This window comes from Astatotilapia calliptera, chromosome 10 (assembly GCF_964374335.1).
Source record: "Astatotilapia calliptera chromosome 10, fAstCal68.1, whole genome shotgun sequence".
NCBI classification, from domain to species: Eukaryota; Metazoa; Chordata; class Actinopteri; order Cichliformes; family Cichlidae; genus Astatotilapia; species Astatotilapia calliptera.
In genome coordinates, this window is record NC_137431.1 from 14,585,007 (window position 1) to 14,605,643 (window position 20,637).

Here is a 20,637-nt window from a genome sequence, read left to right on the forward strand (position 1 = left end):
CAGGACGGTTATGTCGGATAAAACTATCTGACCGCTTAGAGTTTAAAAAATAAATAAATAAATGGCTTACAAGGGCACTGCAAATCTACATAAGCCGTAAAAAAAAAGAAAGAAGCCATGCCACATTTACACCCTGTTAGGGCTATTCTGTCTTAAAGGGACATGCGCACAGAGGAGGCAAACGGACCGCTGAGAAAGCAGCAGGGTTGGGAAAAGTCACTTTGCAAAATGTCACTGGCTTTTGATTTCTGATTGCCAATTTGACAACGTAACAGCACACATAAGTTATTATTATTATTTCAACATTTCTGCCAGACTCAGTTCTAACTCTGTAACCTTCATGTTTGAAATTCATTTGCCAATTTTTCCTTTTAAATCATGTGATTTAAAAAAAAAAAAGTAATACCAGAGTGGCTTATTTGCTGTGGGGTTTTTTTTTTTATTACTTCACAAGTAATTCATTGTTCCCAACCCTATAAAGCGGTGAGTGTGGCAGAGCAGTCACATGCACACTACGGGAAATGTTCGGTTAGACACATAAGGACTAACCTTTAGCTCTCTGGCTGCTGGGTACTAAACATCACACAGAATAACAGGCAGCTGTGAGGGGAGGAGACTCACACGTCTAATGAAAGCACCGTTCACGCAGTAAAGTTGCATGTTAGGGCAGAGGTGGCCTTTTTTTTTTCTTTCTTTCCTCATTTTAGGATTGACATTTGATTGACCAGCTTTAGCCTTCCTCTATGTTGAAATAATTAGTCTCTGAACAATCAACAGTGAGCAATATATGATCGATTATGTTTTTTTTCTTCCACAATTGAGAGAGTTCTCTTTTTCTTTTTTCTTTTTTTCTTCTTCTACATGATATAATGTACTGCGCAGAATGGATATGCGCACATACTGGAAGCATAAATGTTGCCGAGGACATGCAAGTTGTTGAGTATACAGCAGAGCAAAAAGCGATGTTTCCCCAATATCAAAGTCTTCTTCATCTTCTCGGAACATCGTCCGTCGCTGAGATTTGAATCATCAAGCGCGTGACTCTTTCTTCGAGTGTGGCTTGTTTCCCAGCAGGGCGTCCATCTCAGTAACGGTTTGAGGGGTCATTTGAGATAAAATCTGAAAGAAGGGGAGGGTGGCATCAGCTTAAAGTGTCATCTGCTGTTTTTTTGGGTGGTTCTTTTTATTGCGCACAAAACATAAAAGCATATTTGAATACAGCACATATTTACCCGGAGGGCACCCAGATTCTCAAGAAGCTGGTCTGTATTAGAAACACCCAGAAGTACTGAGCTGACTCCCTCACTGCGCAGACACCAGGCTGTAAAAAGAGCAAACCAGGAAAACTTTATTGCTGGAGGAATATCAGTTTGTAACCGAAGTAAAGTAGCTGATTTTTTAGACTTCTTTTAAAAAAAATGTTAACAGATTTAACCAGTGGTTGGATTCCATTTGAAAGCCTTAATGCAGACCATACATATACAAAGCACTTAATTAACAAGATCACAGATTATGTAATGTTATTTTCATGCAGGAGACATAGATTTTCAACACTTCTCCCAGAACCGTTACAGCACTTCCTACCTGCGTGTGTACAGTAAGATTAAACATAATGAATCAGTCATTTAAGGAGTGAAAATCATGCAAATACGAATCAATTCAGTCTTAATCTGCAGTCACATGATGCGAAAACAAGCAAAGCTGCATCTCTGTATGTCTGCACTAAAAAATTAAGGCCGTTTGCTCGGATCATACCGATGGCTAACTGTGCAGCAGTGCAGCCCAGTCTGTCTGCCAGTAGATGGAGCTCCTTGATTTTAGCCAGCTGCCTCCGACCCTCCTCACTGTTCACTCGCTCCTTCAGCCACTGGTACCCCTTCATCAGGACCAACATGGAGAAAAGCACTGATTCACACTGTATGCCGATAAAATCAAGAACTATAGTGAGGCTGATGTGGAGCCAGAAGAAGTGGAAGATCAAACTGACCTTCATTGCTGCTCTGGAGCACTCCGGTACACCATCACTGTACTTGCCTGTGATTAAACCACAAGCGAGCGGAGACCAGGTCATCGCTCCGACACCTGACAGAGCGAGGAAAGTGTGAATGAAACTAATGAAACTTAATTAAAAAGAAGAGATAAATGTTGCTGTGGGGTTTTTGGATGCCTGACCGATCTTGTGGTAGAGTTCAGGAAGCTGCACTTCCACTTTGTCCCTCTGGAAATAGTGATACTCTGCCTGCTCGCACACAGGTGGTATCAGGTTGAACTGGCGTGCCACTGAGTATGCCTCCTGGTGCCGCAGAAATGGAAACACAATGCAATGGTAAGTGATCAGCGTTATCTGGAAAAAAGCTGACACTCGTGAATTTGTGAAGAGTAAGACTTTAAGAGTGAGAGCTCAGCACCATGATTTCCATTGCGCTCCAGCGCGAGGTTCCCCAGTACATAGCCATACCCTGGTTTATTACAAACGTCATGGCCCGTACAATCTCTGCAAATCACAGCACACGACATCTCACTTAAATTACATTCATTTGACAACTCTAACGCATCTGATTAAAGCTTATTTCCACAAATAAAACATACTACCATACAAAAACCCTCCATATTTGTGCTACAACAGTAGTAAGCGGTTCAAACTGACCTTCCATCGGACTGTTGACATCATTTCTGTTGGCAAAAACGATGTCCACATAATCTAGCTGGAGTCTTGATAGGGATCCTCGTAAACCTGTGAGAAACACGAGTCAATTATTGGACTAAGGGTCATAACTTTAAGGCACAGTGATGTTTTGAGCCACTGCTACACAACAGAGAGTCTAATTACAGTGTCAATAGCTTTGCAGTTATTTGGCAATAAACCAAAGTATCAGGCTGCATTATATTGATCTGGTAATCATGCTCAATGAAGCGTAAGGGAAGGACCAAAGTTATTACATTTTTTCCTGATTGAGACATGAGTGTGTGTTTGGAATTTCATGGAGTTTCATCCAGTAGATCTATAAATACAAACTTCATGCTGGTGCCTAATCTTAGGCCAGATCACTAAAGTGATTTATTTTTTACATTTTAAGTTTACATGGCATCAAAACAGCATTCAGCTCCTCCCAAGATATTAATGATTATCCTCAGTACAGTGTGCTGGTGGAGGGTAAAATGAGTGATTCTGTTTTATGTTCGATTTTCTGCTTCTCAAATGTTCTGGGCAAGTGTCTAACCTTGGGTAAGTCAGCAGTTGGACTTTTTTTTCCTGAGCAAAGTGAAAAATAGTGCATAGAGTCGAAATCTGAGCGTTGACCCTGCACGCGGTGCAAGCCTTAAGAGCTGCACGTAGTTCACTCATTATGCAACGGCCCCAAATCAAAAGCTTCATGACAATGACATAAAAAAGTCATTCAAGTCCAAGGTAAATGGTCATCCTGCGGCCGTGCTGCTTACAAAAGGAACAAAGACCACCACCATATCCTTTAGCTTTTTTAGGATTATTTTTGGAACCGATGAAATGGCTGGAAAACAGCAATCAAGACATGTACCTTCACCTGACCTCTGTATTTTCTTTGACCCAACAAATCTGATGACAGGCCTCTGAAACATCCTACCCATCAACATCTGTACTATAGCTTCAAAGTGAATGCACCTCATATCCCAATAGTGTCCACTGACATCACAGTTAAAAATGAAGTTGTGCTTACTGTGACGTGTAACACGGAGCTGACTGAGTGAGTCAAACAATGCTCACACTAAAAGGTAAAGGGGGCTCCGAATGAATGATAGCAACCACATCATTAGTGGTTGAAGTAACACACAGGAAAACATGCCATACAAAATAAAGATGCAGTGCAACCTAATAAAGCAAGGCTTTCATTTATAGTCTTTAATGTATAATAAGCCTAAAGCTAACGCAGAAGTGCCACAAACTGCAGTTTGTGGCACTTCTGCCTTTTTTTATATATGTAAATCACCACTTCATTTTATATCAAAGTTCTGCCAGCTGTGCGCTAAGTTTCACCTCAGCTAATTTGAGTCATTGAGTGAGAGATCCCCACAGTATCTATGGTGATGTTGTGGTCCAGCTCCAAATGACCCATTTTCTATTTTAAATTGTCAGTTTAAAGTCAAGCTGCAGAAAAATATTTATCCAATGTCTTCTCCTCTCACCGCCAACCAGTTGTGGCAGATGGCTGTCCCTCCCTGAGTCTGTTTCTGCTGAAAGTTTCTTCCTGTTAAATGGTAGTTTTTCCTTCCCACTGTCGCCAAAGCACTTGCTCTGTTCGTCTTCTCCGTATTATTGTAGGGTATTTAACTTTCAAAATAAAATGCCCCAAGGCAACTGATGTGTGATCTGTTGAATTTTCTATAAATATAACTGAACTGAAATTTATTTAAATTGCTTTCAACTAGACCAGAATAACCCCTTATTTGGTTTACACTTTGCAAATACATGAGTAGACTGTACCTTCAATAATGTGCTTTCTGGAGAGTCCTCTCTCTGTCTCTGCCCTGTGAAGTTGTGAAAATACAAATCATTGATCCTCAGTTAAAATGATGAAGAGGCTGGGTTGAAGAAATGTGAAGAGTCTAGTGTTTTAGTCTTATACTTACTGGCCTCCCCAGTAGATTTTTGTCGTAATGACAAAACTTGAACGTCTGGCAAGGACAGGAGTCGTGAGTATTTTGATTGCAGCATAACATTTAAGTTAAGGGAATCAGCTCATCCTAAATCTAATAGTACGGACAGTCTTTCTCTCTTTCTGGTGTTAAAATTAAAACATTTTATTACCAATATGTGTCTCTTAGGCAGCTGGGTGAGTCAGCCACCATCTCTGATCAGGGAATTTAACATTTTTATCCTTTTTAGTCTCTCTGAGGATAAAGCTCTACATTTTTTCCCCAAGCATGGCTTTCCCTTGAGAGAATTTAATGGTGTGCCGCTATCAAAAGTAATAAAAACATGTAGTAATGCATTTCATCTCAGGAAGGGATTATTAGGGATTATTTAAAGTAAATCTGTGATCTGGTCGAGTTAAAAAGGTTTGCATGCCTGTGAGTCAGTTAGGAAGAATGAGTAATCTCACCTCCAACCTTTCTTCTTGATGATGTTCCCTAGAGTAATTTCCGCCCTGTGGAGAAACACATCATTGGTTGTGACGGGCTGAGGCTAATAAACTTTATTTGTATGTAACGTTTAACGAGATAAATAAATGATAAAGACACGCAGACCAAAGAAAACCAGATTAATGTAGAGAAGAAGAATGGAAAACGGCAGACAATAAAAGACGACGTCACATAAAAACAGGTTTAAATTTTTGTATTTGCTGTGAGAGAAATCAGACGATTTAAAAAAAAAAAGTTTAATTGAGGCTCAGGAGAGGAAAGTGAAGTCTGACCTTCCAGAGGCGTACACCTCCGCTGTGTCAAACAGGTTCACTCCGTTCTCATAAGCTACGGTCATCAGGTTCTCCGCCATCTGAGAGAACACAAAAACTGAGACTGAGAGAAGCAGACGGCGGATAAATTCCAATTACCCAGAGGTCGTTCATGAAGGGCACTACTCAGGGAGGATAATACAGACAATATCTCGCCAAGCTACAGCAGTCTTAAGGCCTGTCACACATATTCCTGCGATCGTGAACACTGAGATTTGTTTACAGTGCGCCGAACGGTGTTACACAAAAACCAAACGAGTGAAGGTGTGCGGGAATCGATTTCTCATACAAACACAGAGAGAGAATGCTCACTTCATCAGAGATCTGCGATCCAAATGTCACCCAGGTGCCTGAACAAGGAGAGAGAGGGAGAGACAGACAGACGGATTTTATTTAAGAGTTTGAAGCTGAGCTGAATATTTCCCTGCCTTCATCCCAACTTACCTAACCCGAGACAGGAAACACGTAGGCCCGATTTTCCCAGGTTCCTATAGAAAGGGGAAAAATCAGGAGGTTAGATGAGAAATGCCTGTAAAGCGCACACACACACAAAATGTGTGGGCAGTTGGAATATATCTGGACATACAATCTTCAAACACAGTCAGTAAGATGTACGCATGTGAGTGATGAGCAATCCTCAGTAGGGAGACACTGTGGTTAAGCAGTGATGAGACTAAGAGATACCTAAGTGGAGTTTAAAAAAGATGGCAGCTGCAATGTTACACTGTATTTAACACACATTTTGTCTTATTTGTTTCTACCCAAGCCTCCGAGCCATCTGAAGTAGTTTCGGTTTATTAATAATCACATCCACTCACAACTACATTACAGCGTTATAAACTATCTATTCACGTCTATGAGGGAGCTGGCTCACTGCTTTACTGGACACATCAGGATTTGAAAGCTAAACGTCGCCTTAATATGGCGATGTTGTTGATGAGATCCTGATTATTCTGTAGCAGCATGTAACACAAACCTGGTGTCACATGTAAAACATAAGTACGACACAAAATTAAAAACCGGACACAGATGTAATTTATTTCTATCGTAGTCTCCGACACTTCACTCCTCCACTGCAGCTGCTGAGTGAAAGTCTTTCTCGCCTCTGGTAAAATGACTTCCTCTGTCTAATTATTTCTGAACAATTGACCTTTCATCCCTCGTATGTTAGCAGTTCAGTGTATTACAGTGGGCCAGTGAAACACCTGGAGGGGACGGAGCTCAGCGCAGTTAGAGAGTCCTGGCAAAAGCTTCTTTGGTCTGCACCATAAATGGCTCAAAAATGCTCTGTGAGCTAAAGAGGAGTCCATTAACTGACATGCCACATCTGATTATTCAGACAGCTGAATTTTGAAGGGCAGGCGGGGGAGAAGCAGAGAGCTGCATTTCTGACCACAGGAGCATGTACAGCTGAAAATGATGTGGGCTTCATGCTTTGCTCTCCTGTGTGCTCTCCCCCATTCTAATTAGCCGGGGAGCCAGCTGGAGAGCCGGCAGAACTGCAGTGCACCTCGCTGCTCGCCGTCTTTTCATCTCCAGCGCCTCTCCCCTCTCGGCTTGTCTGCCTGCGTCCACTGCGAAACAGCCAAATGCACAAAGACAGACTGTCAGAGCATTTAGACTCAGTCGAACAAGTCCCGCTTTTATTTTCCTGGTCTATTTTCTATTCCCAACCTTATGCTATTTTTAGATTCCTGCATATGTAAGCATTTGTTTCACGATCTTTATGTGTGTGTGTGTAGTGGGGGCATCAGTCTTTATGTGAGCACTCCATGTGGGTGTGAAATACATATTGTTTGTGTCATTACGTTAAACTGTTAAAAAAGCACACAGGTGGAAGGTCAGGAAAGCTATTTAAAGGGAAATGTGTCTGCGGGGTTTGGATGTAGCTGATTCCTTGTATGGTAAGCTGGCTTTTCTTCGTGGTTCGTCAACCAATGACAGCTCTGTCTGTTCTCTCACGCTGACAGCCACTTTGAACACTGGGAGTAAATTTAAATGAGGCACATGGGAAAAACATATTTCAGAGACTGGGTTATTTCAAATGAGCTACCTGAATATTTTACCATTTGTTTTGTTCGTTTTTGTTGGCTCTTCTTTTTTTGTAGTATCCATCAAATCAGTCCTTTTTTGTCTCAACTTTATTTGGATGAGAATAAAGGGGATTTTATTTATTTTTTGTCAAGCAACATTTGACAAGGTGGGGCCAATAACAGCATCCGGAAAAAATATTCCCTACAGTTTTAATCAGCTTCTAAAGCAAAGCTTGAAACTGATTCAAAATTGCTTTTGAGGTAGCTTCTGTATCTGCACACCGGGAGCAAATAAACGATATGGTTTATACCCAACTTTATTTTTGTTTATTACCTTCTTTTTTATTATTATTTTTAGGGAACTTGAGAAAAACTCATTAGAATTATGCATGATGGCTTTGAGCTGTGAATTAAGGACAATAAAAATCTGTTCCCCAGCTTAGTCACACACCTTCTGTCCATACTTTCCTTTTCACATTGGACCAGGACGGCAAACAGAAGGCTTACGTGTGAGGAAAAAACACATACCACCAAAACATGAGTCAGCATTCGGTGGAGTGTGTCAAGCATCCAGTGGCATACGGCTGTTACGCAAATGTTTTCTTCTCCTTCTTCTGTTAAATGCTCTTCTATCCGATATGCTTGTTAAAGATGAGTGCATGAAGCTGACAGCCTCGTGTTTGGTGAACGCTGCTTGTGAACGCATCATGACAGGGAGCAAATTTGAAACCGGTGTGCATTACTGGGCGAATTCCACAATTGCCGAGCCACATAAAAATCTCATTTTTATGTCTGTGTGTGCGCGTGTGCTTCTGAGCAATAGAGGATGTCACTGTTTCCATGTGTGACAACTGGCCGCCCCCTCCCTTGCGCTCAACTCCGCCGCTCTCTGCAATGCTGCAGTCTGCTAAATTACTATCAGTGAGTCTGGAGAAACACATGCTCTGTCTTTCCTCGCACTATCTCCCTATTGACAGTCTTTTCCCACTATCTCCCGCACGCAGTACACCCAGACGCTCGGCCTATATTTCATCTGAGGCGGATGTGAGGGACGCTGTGCAATAAACGGAAAACATCTATGCTGTGCATGTGTCATTATGGGGAGGGGTTCGATGCTTTCACGTGAATATTCACGCTTGATGGGAATTGCATTGGAACGCAGGCACAGTTCCACATGCAGACATGCATGAATGCACTCTTGAGCAGGGCACACAGATGCTTCTCTATAGCCTTTATAAGTAGGTCTTCCAGTGTTTTTTTCTCTATTTTTTCCATTGCCATAAATCATGATCTCCAAACGAGATGATTGTAGCAACTTGGCTGCCTCGTCCATACATTATTAACGCTGGAGAGAGAGAGACAGAGGAGACACACAGGTGCTCCGTCACGGTTTAGTCAGCATTTTAACCTGTGCTGACATTCACAGTTAGTTTTCACCTGAGACAGGAGGAAGACACTATATACAGATGGTTAGGTGCTAATGGTGGACTTTTTTTCTCCCCCTTCCCTCTGCAGTTGTCATAAAATGCCACACACATGCTGAGCAGGCTCTTCTCCAGAGGGAAGACCTAGATATTAATAACACTCACGTCAGTTTTATGTGTATGCTTAGACACACATTTTCTGAGCACAGAGTGTGGGAAGATGGTGGACTGTCTGTTCTCTTTCAGTAATGCTGCACACACTGTTTTGTGGCTTTAAAGGGTCACTTCACCCAAATTACAGAGAACAGATTTTTCTCACCTGTGCCTGCCTAAATACAATCAATGGAGTGGGCAGAAGTTATGGCACTAAAAAAAACGCCACCACAAACTTTTACTTTGCTTGTCATTCTCAATAATCCAGAGACATGCCAACAGAGCTACATTTTTGGGTTTATATGACAAATGAAACCAAATTAGCCACATGGCCTGGCACTAATCAAAACCCCAGCATCTAAGAGTGTACTAATTATTGATGTAGCTATTTTTAAAAGCATTAGCCTAAACAATGGACCCTTCATGTAAATGTGATTTTTTTTTTAATTCAGCTATATTAAAACAGTTAGGAAATCAGGTCTGTCCTAATTATAAAATACACATGCTGTGCAGGGAGCGAATGGAGAAAAAGGGGCACAAAGACACACACACGCACAATCTCAGCTGCTCTCCTCCAATTCTGCGTATCAGCTGCTGACACTTTATTAGTGGTCCTGACTCTCCCGTTAACTAAAAATGCATGTAATGAAGTGGTGCAGGAAAGAGCTCACACAAGCTGAATTTGACACAATGCGCTGTCATTACTGTTTATTCCAAGTTTGGGAACACACGTGACCTGCGACAAAAAAAAAAACCCCAAAAAAATGTTCACTCGCCCCAACATGTAATCAAATGTTAATGAAATTCGCTCGCTGAGAAGGTCGCTGCACTCTGCCTCTGTTTCATGTCCGCTGGCAGACGGATAAAGACGAGTATTTGAGGGATGTGGCGCTTTCCGGATCTCATGCCCCCGTGAGTGACAGCGCAGTGAATTCAAAGTGATTGAATGCAATCGCGAGCATGTTTTTGAGTATCGCGCCGTCCTCCGGTTTTCTTTGGTGTTCCTGTTTCCCTGTGATTTAAAACAGCTCAACTACTTTGCCTTAATGAATTTTGCAGTGTATTACACGGCAGGCAAATGAATGCTACCAAGATTTATTTAAATAAATGAATATATTAAAACACTGAAAAGAGTTTCAAATAAAAGTAAGATTTTAAAAGAAGAAAGAGGAATTGATATCATCTAATTAAATGCCTTTTGAGTCTTTTCCAGAGCATGCGGACACTTGTTCATTAGGCTGCCCTCTGCTCTTACATAATAACAACATGCGGCCATGATGGCTCTGCCAGAAGACAATACCAGTCTTTGACTTTGATGAGACAGCCTTACTCCGAGGACGTGATGTGGATTTTCTGGCCGCGATTACGATGCCTCTCAGTTAAGAGTAAGCCGCCAAATGCAGTCAATTATCGACAACTCTGAGCTTCATCAAACAACACTGACACGCAGGTCACTTTGCATTTTGAGAGGATTAAGTTGCCCGCTGCATACACTTAATCAAGTCCCAACAAGCAGCTGCACACATAATAACAGCCTAGATATTGTTCAGATGCACGATATATGCAGTAATTATAACATTAAGCACCGTACAGCGTGCTGTAGTAGTGGGTGGCAGATGAAAATAAGCAGCCACAGTTTAGCAGACAGTAAACAGATCATGGTTTGGATTATGTTTTGGTTGAAATCAAGCAAGTGAACACCCGGCGTTACTTTGCCTAAAACTTCCCAGACCTCAAAGTGAGTCACTAATCTGCCCAGTCAACTGGAACCCCTCCTGAAAATAAATAAATAAATAAATAAATAAATGTCCCAGAGCGACAGAGGGGAGAGCTGAAGGTCAAGGTTTTTGCAGCCCGCAGTCGTGTTCTCCTCCCTGCCACACAGGCCATTTATTTCCCGTGGTTAATCATGACAACAGCGTGAGGTCAAAATCACTACATTATCGCTTCACCTGCCGGTTACGATGAATATTTTAGTCGCTGCTGGGGATTTGTTACACTTCGCTTTGCCTTCGGTGGCACGCGTGTGAACGGCGCGTGGAGTGAAATTAACAAAGCGAGCCGGTGACGCCGCTGTGCCGTCAGAGCGCATAAACGCGGGCGAGATAAGAATCTGAATGCTAAGAAGAGGCACGCGGCGAGAGTAATAACACTCAGGGTAGGTCACCGTCTCGCAGCACTAAATGAGCATGAGATGCGTGTTTAAAGTCGACAGGGCCGCTCGACGCCAAAGCTTCAGCTGCTGCGACTACGCTACTGAGATTTCCACCTTCCGCTCCTCCAGACAACGACACCTCTCTGCATGGCTGAATGTCAGAACACTTCAAATCCTCATGAAAATACATGAAGGCTTTGTTCTCCAGTTTAACATGCGACCTTACCCAGTATCAGGTATTATTATGAACGCTACATCTTCTTTTTCTTGTTTTTCTCTTTATGGTACAGCTGAGGCTTTTGTTTGTCGTCTGCTTTAACTGGAGCAGCATGTCCTAAATGTTTAAAAATGTAGAAACAGCTTGGAAATACATTAGTTTGGCAAAATAATCTGAAATCAGGGAACTTTTGTAGAGCTTAACATTTTGATCTGTAGCACGAGTACAGCCACATCACTAACAGAGAGCGGTTGCTTTGCACCAAAGCAGATGATAGAGGTCAACTGGTGCACCTAAGGTGACAGAACTTAAAGCTCATTGATTAACAAGGTCTCTATTACTTGATTAATCCTTGCAAAAGCCAAAGTGCAAAAACACCACAGCAATTCCCATCAGGTCACAGACTCTTCATGGAACCAGCAACAGCTCCTCGTCTCCAGTCTTTGGTCTAAGCTGCTGGCTGTGATGTGAAACATCACGTGCAAGTGTCATCAATAGTTTGTTCTCACTCTTCACAATCACATGTCTTTAAGTTTAACTTGAGTTCTTTTAGATACAGTAGAACGGCATTCTTGGGTAATCGCTCCTAAACTCCTTCATGTCTTTCCAGCTGTCCTGAACTTATTTTGATTTTCTCACATCTTGGCTCTTTAACAATAATACTTTGTTTCACAGTTTACTGCATGTCAGTGCTGAATGTTTTATCTGAGTAGGGCTTCCCTATTCACATTCTCCATCTCTCAAGCATGCATTAAGATTTATAGGCATCCGCCACAGACACAGCGTGCCCCGCGGCCATCTGTGAGGAACAGCGGTGGATAGATCTCCAGTATTAATGTAAATCAAATTCCCTTTTCTTTTTTTTAAACTCATACCAAAAAAATGTTTTAAGAAATTCATGATGCTCAGATATACCATATTTTATTCTAACTCATGTGAATTTTAATTTGCACAGACAACTTTGTGAATGATGCTTTTAGATAAATTCTCTTTTGAAATATTTAGGTGCAAACATGACAAAAATGCGATTCCAGAGGAAAGTCGAATCATTTTTGGCGTTGTCTGTGAAATGTGCATTATCTTGTCATATCTTTTAATTCAGTTTTCTCAAACTTGAGTGTATTGTGCCAAATGGAACCTTAAAATGGGCCATCTGGACAGTTTGGTGTTGAAAACAGAAGGTTTAGTTACTTTAAAAATAGACGTTTTGCTGAGTGACAGAACTGACCGCTACAGTCACCTCTCCATCAGCTCGAATGCATACCCTGTGGCCACACTGAACACCCAGCATATTGCACACGCACACAGACACAAACACACACACAAACCAGAATGCTGCAGTGCACTGTGAGGGAGTAAAAAAGGGCAGCATTTGAAAAGAAAACAGTGAGCTTAAACAAGATCAAAGAAAGAAGATAGAGAGAGTCGCAAAGAAAGACTCTGAGCATCTGTGACCTGCCTGTGAGTGATCAATACTTGGGTTAATGAGACAGAAGGGCCACAAAGATGTGGTCAACGCAAGCAGCAGCATCCAGAACTGGAAATAGAAACCAGCGCTGGAGTGCCAAAAAATGCAGTTCCTCAAATGGCCACTTGAGGCTGCCTACAAGAGTGACTCAATCTCCCACTGCGTTTAAACAGCATTATAGGGCATGTTTACAGCCTGGCACATTGGTCTCCTTAACTCATTTTCACCATCTAAATATATAATATAATATAAGTTCATTTATACTCAACGTTATCACCATTGAGCAGAAGCTGGGAAATGTTTCGTCACCCATCGTGACCTCTTCTGTGTGTTTGTGCCCCCCTGGAACATTTTTAATGCAATCATCTGACAAGTCACAGGACTCACTGTGTGGTTAATGACACCAACAAGAGATCTGTGCTCAGGTGTTTTTTGCAGAGTAATATTCTTTTATTCTATTTCTATGTTACTTAGCAATAATTAGCAGATATCTGTTTCTGCGCGATGCAGTTACACAGTCTCGGGACACACCTTTGTATTCCAGCCATTCATCCAAACATGGTCAAATCCGGGACTCCACAAACCAGTGGATGACACCACAGTGGCCATGGCCCACTTTTCTATATATCTATATAGTTCACGGGTGGTTTAAAGTGAAGGCAGAAGCCTGCTTCCTTCCTGACCTCTGTGTAATTGTAATAACGGTGTGAAATGAGGAATGTGCGGCCACCACGACGCCGCCACAACCAGACTGTTGTGGTGCAGGTGGTGGAGCTTTGAGCATACTCAGTTAAGGAAAGGACTGATAAGCGACAGCAGTGCTGGCTGATTAGAAAATAAGACAAAAACTAAAGGCAATGCCTGGGGTGTTGCCAATGGCAACTGGAAGTGGCCATATGCTGTATAGACTTATTGTGCTGCTGCACTCCCTATTAGTGACACTTTTCTAGAGACGACAGAACAACTGGAAAAATCCAGCCCAATCATAAAGTCCTGTATGTGTGTGATTCTAAAGGGAAAAAATAGGAGTGGAAATATCCTAGTTTTGTCCTGTGCCTTATTCCCTTTTTAAGCATCTTATTAAGTGGAAACTAAATTGACTGAAGAGAATGGCAGCAATTCAATCAACCTGATTACCAAGAAACCAGGTCGTTAAAACTCTCCTCCTAGTTCTCGAATTTTACAGCCCAAAGATGGAAACACAGTGTGAGCCTGTGGAAGTCTGCAGCCTAATGTTAAAGTGCATGCTTTGTGCTTTCCCCCCCCCCCCTTTTTAAAAAAATGTATGTTTATGTATAAATACGAGCCTCCTTCATGCATGAGCTGTGCATGAACAGCTGTCCTTGTTTAGCTTCAAGCTCTAATCCATCAAAGGTAAACCACAAGTTTGCCAACAAACTAAAAGAGGAAAAACATACATTGCATTCTTGTCTTGTTGTTTATCTGGTTGGATTTCCTTCCTACTTTATGACTCAGACCTGGTGTGTGTGCAGCAGAGATTTTCTGTGCATACGATGGTCTCCTGCAAGGCTATTTTATGAAAGTACATGTGTTTAAAACCTCTAAGAAAAGCCGGGCGTCCTAGTGTGGTTTCAGGAGAAGCTGTTATTGGAGGAAAGCTTTTTTTGTATTATTAATCTGCTGAAATGAGAAAGAGGCTAACGCAAAGTCTGTGGCTAATGCTCCCATATGCATACTGTCTGAAATATTGTGATAGCATTAGGGCTATATAGTATGACTTATGTAAGCATTTTTTTATTTATATCCATAAGCGCTTTTAGGAATAAATGTCATATTTTTGTAATGTCAGAGAAGTCATTGCTCTCACTGAGGTGTTTCTCATCTGGCTAATGGATATGTAGGCAGTCTGCACAGTCTGCTCACTGGTGATATGTTTGGTGACAAGCTAACCTCGAATTCACCTCACATCTCAGCAAAGAGACTGGCAGAACTAGGAATAATGAAGGCCCGGCAAGGCAGGTAGAGCCTCATTGTGAAGAAGAGGCCCAACACCTTGTTTCTGGTGGAGGACTTTCACCTCTGGTGGAGGTCAAAAGGCCACAGTGATCAGAGCGAAATAAAAGCCATCTCTCCAACCAATAAAGCTCCGGCTCCTCGTCTCCCCCAGTCAGGCTCATACTCACCTGTACTTCATATTGGTGTGGCGCCCAATAGCCTCCTTCATGTGGGCGTGACCCTGAGGAGTCTGACGAGACCCGGAACCCTCCCTGGTCTTGACAGAACCTTGAGACATGTAGTTGCCATTGCTCCCTTGTCCACTGCTTCCACCTCCGCTTCCTCCTCCACCACCACCACCACCTCCACTTCCTCCTCCTCCACCGCCACCACCTCCCCCTACTCCGCCACTGCTCCCTCCAGGAGGTGGAGCGGTGCGAAGGCCACAAAGCCGGTCCTCGCTGCGACTTTTGAGGTTGTGCTCAGTGCATGCAAAAGACACCTGCATCCTGGCAGCTGATGTCTGTGTCTCTTATTCTGAGAGTCTGAGTATAGGGTTGGGTTTGTTTTTTGTCTTTTAAACAAGGAGTCACACAAACAGCAATGTCTACAAACTGTTGGTGCTGCTCGACACCGTTTCCCGTCGTGCTGTTGTGGCAGCGCCGTGATGCTCATACAAAAGGGCTCAGACAGGGCAGGTCAAAGATTTTGGCTCAGAGTTGGAGGGAGCAGGCAAGAGTCCAGCCTCTAAACATGACACACACAGAGTTACCGTCTGCTCAGTCTCCTGTCTGGTGATGCAAACCTGGCAAAAAGGCTCTCGGAGCTTTCACACTCACACGATGCATCAGGGCTGCCCTCCAAAAATCATCAGGGAGCTTGTGTGCTCGCAGCAGTCCTCAGACGAATTTGGGGATGTGGCAGTTCTTGGGAAGCCCCCCCACCCTCCCACCCCAATAAAATCTCAGTGCAATAGATGCCCTCCCTGGAGAGTGGCTTCGTCCGACATAACATGCACGGGCTCTGTATGGCTTATGTAGGGTGATAAAGCACTTGCCAGCTTGCTGTTTTCTCTTCAGCTGAGGTTTGTTGAGACTGTCTTGAGCTGAGGAGCTCCGGAACGTGCCGCAGCAATGACACAACCACAGCTACAGGCATCCTCACACCTCGCGTCGAAATCACTCATATTTCTCCCCCACCTTTTATTTTACTGTCGCAAGGTGGGTGAGCAAAAGGGAAAAAAAAAAAAAAAAAAAAAAGATCGGGCTCAATAGCTCGAATTTACATCGCCGAGGAGAAAAGTCAGATCGGGGGTAAAGACACTCAAACCCCACCAATGCATCATCACCAAGCGGCTTCACGCAGCATCCAATTGATGCAACAGCGATGGAGAAAGAAGAAGAAGGGGGGAAAAAAACCCAACAAAATCAGCAAGCACGGAGCCGGTTCATCTTTAGCTTCAGTGTGAGAAGTTGTTCACATACCGGCAGCAGCGGTAACTGTGCACGTCTCCCGTTGTTCGCCAGGATCTCAGGGTGCGCGGATTTGGGGGGAAAATGCCGGCATACTGGCCCCAAAATCAGCTGCAGCAGACATTTCAAACGCTCGGTGCCGCCTCTCGGCTCTCCAGCATCATTTGGAGACCGCCCCCCCCCCCCCCCTCCTTTTTTTTCCACAGGCTTCAAAACGTTCACGACACACAAGCAGTGTGGGGGTTTGGATAGATACTCCCTCTCCCTCCCTTTCTTTCGGGTGTGATCCACATTTTTTCATCACACCGATGCGCACACATTTCATCACAAAGGCACACATTAGGCTATACTTACTCAACCCCCTCCCCAAACCATCTTTTTTCCCTCCATAAGGTCCAGAATTCTGTCGTCCCACCACTCCCATTATTCCTATTCTTTCTATGCAAAACATTGCCCTCCCCAATGATAGCTTGATTTGCCATCAATGACCCAATCACCAGAATTACACTCATTACTACCTCTGAGCAAACAGAGGATAGATGGTTTCTAAGTCACAATACATCACATCACGGGCATAGCATGGCAGGGCATATCAGATCATCCTGCAGCCCATCACAATGAAATGAAATGGATGTGTCATTTTGGTGGCCAAGCAATGATAATAGCCCCTTCCAGGCTTTGTTTACCATCTAAAGTGTGATGCCATATCCTTAGAGAGGACTGTCAATCCAAAAGGCTTTACTCTGTGGTTAGTGCTCGCCCCGCTAAGTCTGCTTCACACAGCAGGACGATGTGCAAAATACCCCACATTTGTCACCATTGTCAATTTGGTTTCACATCTAGTGTTTTGAAGCAGATCTGCAGTCCCAGAGCAGATTGCAGGGCATCCACTGCCAGCAGAATGTGACTTTGAGTTGGCAATCAGCTCTTTCTAAAGAACCATTCAGCACAAGTTTGGACGGGGAAGTTTCCAGCTGTACAGGCAGAGAGAAAATACGAATGCTGCCCGTGGTGGCGCTTCAAAAGAGGAGAAGATTTAATTACTTCCACTTCACTGTTAAGGCGCTTATTTTCCAGGAAGCACATTATTTTTGTATAGCCAAACTTTTGCATAATCATGTCGACTTCTTTATCTTCATCTCCCTGTAGGCTTAACCTTCCCCTTCACTCCAAATAATGGCCACTGGCATCGCCGTATTACACAGTAATGACACTGACTCAGTCTGTTCTCCACTTCAGAAGCTTACAGCGCTAAAACCTCGGGACACAACCAGCACTTGTGAGCCTCATGTTGAAGTATTTGGGTGGAGAAAGACCAAAAATGAGCACATGTGTGGTGCATCCTTATTTTCCTAGTAATGATAAGGTTATAGAATCAAATTATCAGAAAATAAGGGGATACAGTAGATGGCTTTTTTTCTTCTCAAGCTGGATTATACAAGAGCTTCTATAATTTGAACGTCCTTGAAAAGGTAGGTTATTCATGCAACTCAGCGTAAAAACTCATCACAAAGTGTGACTTTCTGAGCTATAATCCCCTAAAATCTGCCAAACCGCACTTTGATAAGTGCTTGCAAGCATATTCCTTTAATGCTACAGAATGAAATGACCTGGACTTGCCTGTCACCCTTTTGGCTCCATTTTCACTTAAAAACAGAACAATTCGACATAACCTGGTAAATAGAGAAATAAATAAATGTGTAAATGTCTTTTTAAAGCAGGATGAAGCAAGAAAACTCGTCTCCCATGGTGGTGTTCATGTTGGTTTTGACACGCTTGAACTAAAATAGCACTAAAGAACGCTAAGAAGTGTTTGCAGGTGTGCCTCAACATGAAATTCGCATGACGTTCTGAGAAAGCTGATGGCGTTGACCCTGTGACTTTGAAGGCATCTTGTTTCTCCTCGCGGTTTTTATTCAAAAGTAATTCAGCTCCTCGAAAAGAGGACAGAATTCCTTTGATATAATCCATGAAGATTCACACATGTTCGAATCTGTCTGACCTATTAGCTTCGTTTCATTCGGCCCTCGTTGTCTGTTTTTCAGAATCTAAATAGCTCACATTTCTGCAGCTCAAATGTTTGCAGCTAAACCGGGAAAACGAGAAAGAACGTCAAGGTAGATGCTGGCTTCTGTTTTGATTACAGGTAATCATTTTCTGTCAGGAGGGAGTCCAGATCTCATGCAAATGAAGGCGCACAGAGGCTGTGGAAACAACTTCCACTGGAGGCTCTGTGGGGCAGTTCAAGTGATGGAAGCGGTTCTGCCAGAGGTGGTCGAATCAACTGAATCATACTCTGGTACGCCGTTAGTTTGTTTCAGCTATCAAAATGTACGCTGCCAGTACAAATGTGCTATAAAGTAAGTCCTAGATCTGAGCATAAAAATGATGTGAAATTGCAAATGATACCCCTTGGCCTGCACTATTGTCCCTCTTTCTGCTTTTGAGTCATTGGTCACAGACTTGTCTTCACATCATGATGACGCTGCCACCTAGAGGCAACTGTGCTGGAGACTAGATGACTGTGTTTGCATGTTTTGGATGTGTTATAGCAAATAAAATGACAAATGTAATGGAATCTGTACTCAGTATTTTAGTATGATGGTGTTTAAGCAGTAATAATGAAATATGCAGCAGCCTGGCCTGTATCTTCCTCTTCTCTGCAAGCACCCCACCCCTCCTTTTTTCAGGTCTCATTCAATTTACAAAAATCTATTTTTCCCTAGGTTTTTGGTAAACTGATTGAAGAGTAGCCAACACCACCGTTCATTCGCCTCCACACTTTAAACAGAGAGATGCACGCGGTACAACAACCAACCGCCCGTCCCCCGCTGTCAAATCATGCATCATTAACCCCAAACTTCTGCACCACTGATGCCTGACCCCGTCAGGCTGTTTTTTGGAAAGGCTGGAATTAGACAATGGCTCACGTACAACTCACATTAGCGTTCCTGAACAACCGGATGCTTCTGCAGTCCGGCCACGTACACTCATCAGTCCTCTGCATTGAAATCTCATCAAACGCCTGATGTTTCTTTTTAGGTCACCAGTGAGAAAAAAACAACAAAAAAACAAAAAATAATAATATTTTTTTCCCCCATCTCTCGTGAATGATGTCTCCACTCACTGCCTTTCAATTGCAGTCCTCTCCAAACACTCAATTACATCAACGCATTAGTAATATGTTAGAAAAATATTAACCATGTTATTAAAATGGATCATCCACGGATGGCTGAGTGCTCGGGATGGTCTCTTATTATCTCTGTAAAATCCAGACATTCAGTGTGAGTCCTGCACTCGCTAAAAAAGCAGCCGAAACCCAGACCTGAGTTAAATCTGCAGCCTTGTGTAGGCTGTACATTCCAGTTCTTTATTATTAATAATTGCTTTTATTTATTTATTTTTTTAGTGGCCTAATTAAATGTACTAAGTCATAACTACAAACTCTAACTGCCTCATGGTTTCATGCTGTAAAGTCTTCTCCTCATACCTGTACGGCATTGCAGAGCGCTCAGCCTCGCACTCAGCCAGGGAGAGGCCACATTCTCTCAGGTACAGCTCCAGCCGGCGTCGCTCCACCAGTCTGTGGGCTGCCTCCAGGATCTGAGAGGCCAAGGCCTCTGACTCAGTCTTCTGTTCCGAGCTCTTGCTGCTCCGGGTCCCAGCCTTGGCCACAATACTCCCTGAGGAGGTCGACGCCTTGGGCTTCTTACTGATGCCATAGAGGTCCTCCACGGAGTATTTCCCCCCCTTACCTCCTCCGCTGCCACCACGGCTGGCAAACATTGTTGCCTAGATTCCAGCACCCCGACTGATGAAATGGCTCTTCGATTCTGCTTTGCTTACTTTTTCTTTCTTTTTTTTTTTGCCTGCTACATCTACTTTAAACAAAAGCTGCTTCTAAGTTTGAAACAAAATAACAAGGCAGTGCTATTTTGATGGAGTTTCATGTAGATTTGAAGCATCCGGCCCGAGGATGTGTCAGACATCAAACTGCTGGAAAGGAGAACTTAAAGCACCTGCGAAATATTTTTAAAAAAGTCTTGATTTCTCCTTTGTGGAGCCTAATTCCAAAATAAAACAAAGCCAGTTCGACATGTCAGCAGCAACACCCAGTCACAAACAATGACTCCTGCTGATGTGAGGTGCGTCTTTGAGTAAAAATGGATAGGAAAAGCAATCAGTATCTTTCTCTCTTTATCTCTCAAAGGAAGGACAGTGGGGGGATTTGTGTCGAAGCACCACCAGCTTACATTTGCTCAGATTAAGAGCGCACCCGGATGAAGTGTCTGTTCTTCTGTGACTATAATCAGCGGCGGCTGTGAGAGTT

General features: G+C 43.0%; 1 protein-coding gene across 2 annotated transcripts; it reads right to left on the reverse strand.

Annotated features, from left to right (window-relative positions):
- Nucleotides 1-418: 418 nt before the first annotated feature.
- Nucleotides 419-20,232, reverse strand: LOC113030327 (voltage-gated potassium channel subunit beta-2). 2 transcript variants are annotated; one of them, XM_026181681.2, is made up of 14 exons: nt 19,798-20,232; nt 5,874-5,917; nt 5,742-5,779; nt 5,391-5,470; nt 5,079-5,123; nt 4,606-4,650; nt 4,460-4,503; nt 2,648-2,734; nt 2,409-2,494; nt 2,173-2,293; nt 1,988-2,082; nt 1,756-1,876; nt 1,233-1,321; nt 419-1,119 (listed from the first exon to the last, which is right to left on the reverse strand). In XM_026181681.2, exons 1-14 carry the CDS (start codon nt 20,091-20,093, stop codon nt 1,030-1,032), a joined length of 1,281 nt encoding a protein of 426 aa, XP_026037466.2. In that variant the 5' UTR covers nt 20,094-20,232; the 3' UTR covers nt 419-1,029. The 2 variants fall into 2 exon arrangements, with proteins under 2 accessions (XP_026037466.2, XP_026037465.1); XM_026181680.2 differs by lacking the exon at nt 19,798-20,232 and adding an exon at nt 15,024-15,485.
- Between the last annotated feature and the right edge of the window lie 405 nt (nt 20,233-20,637).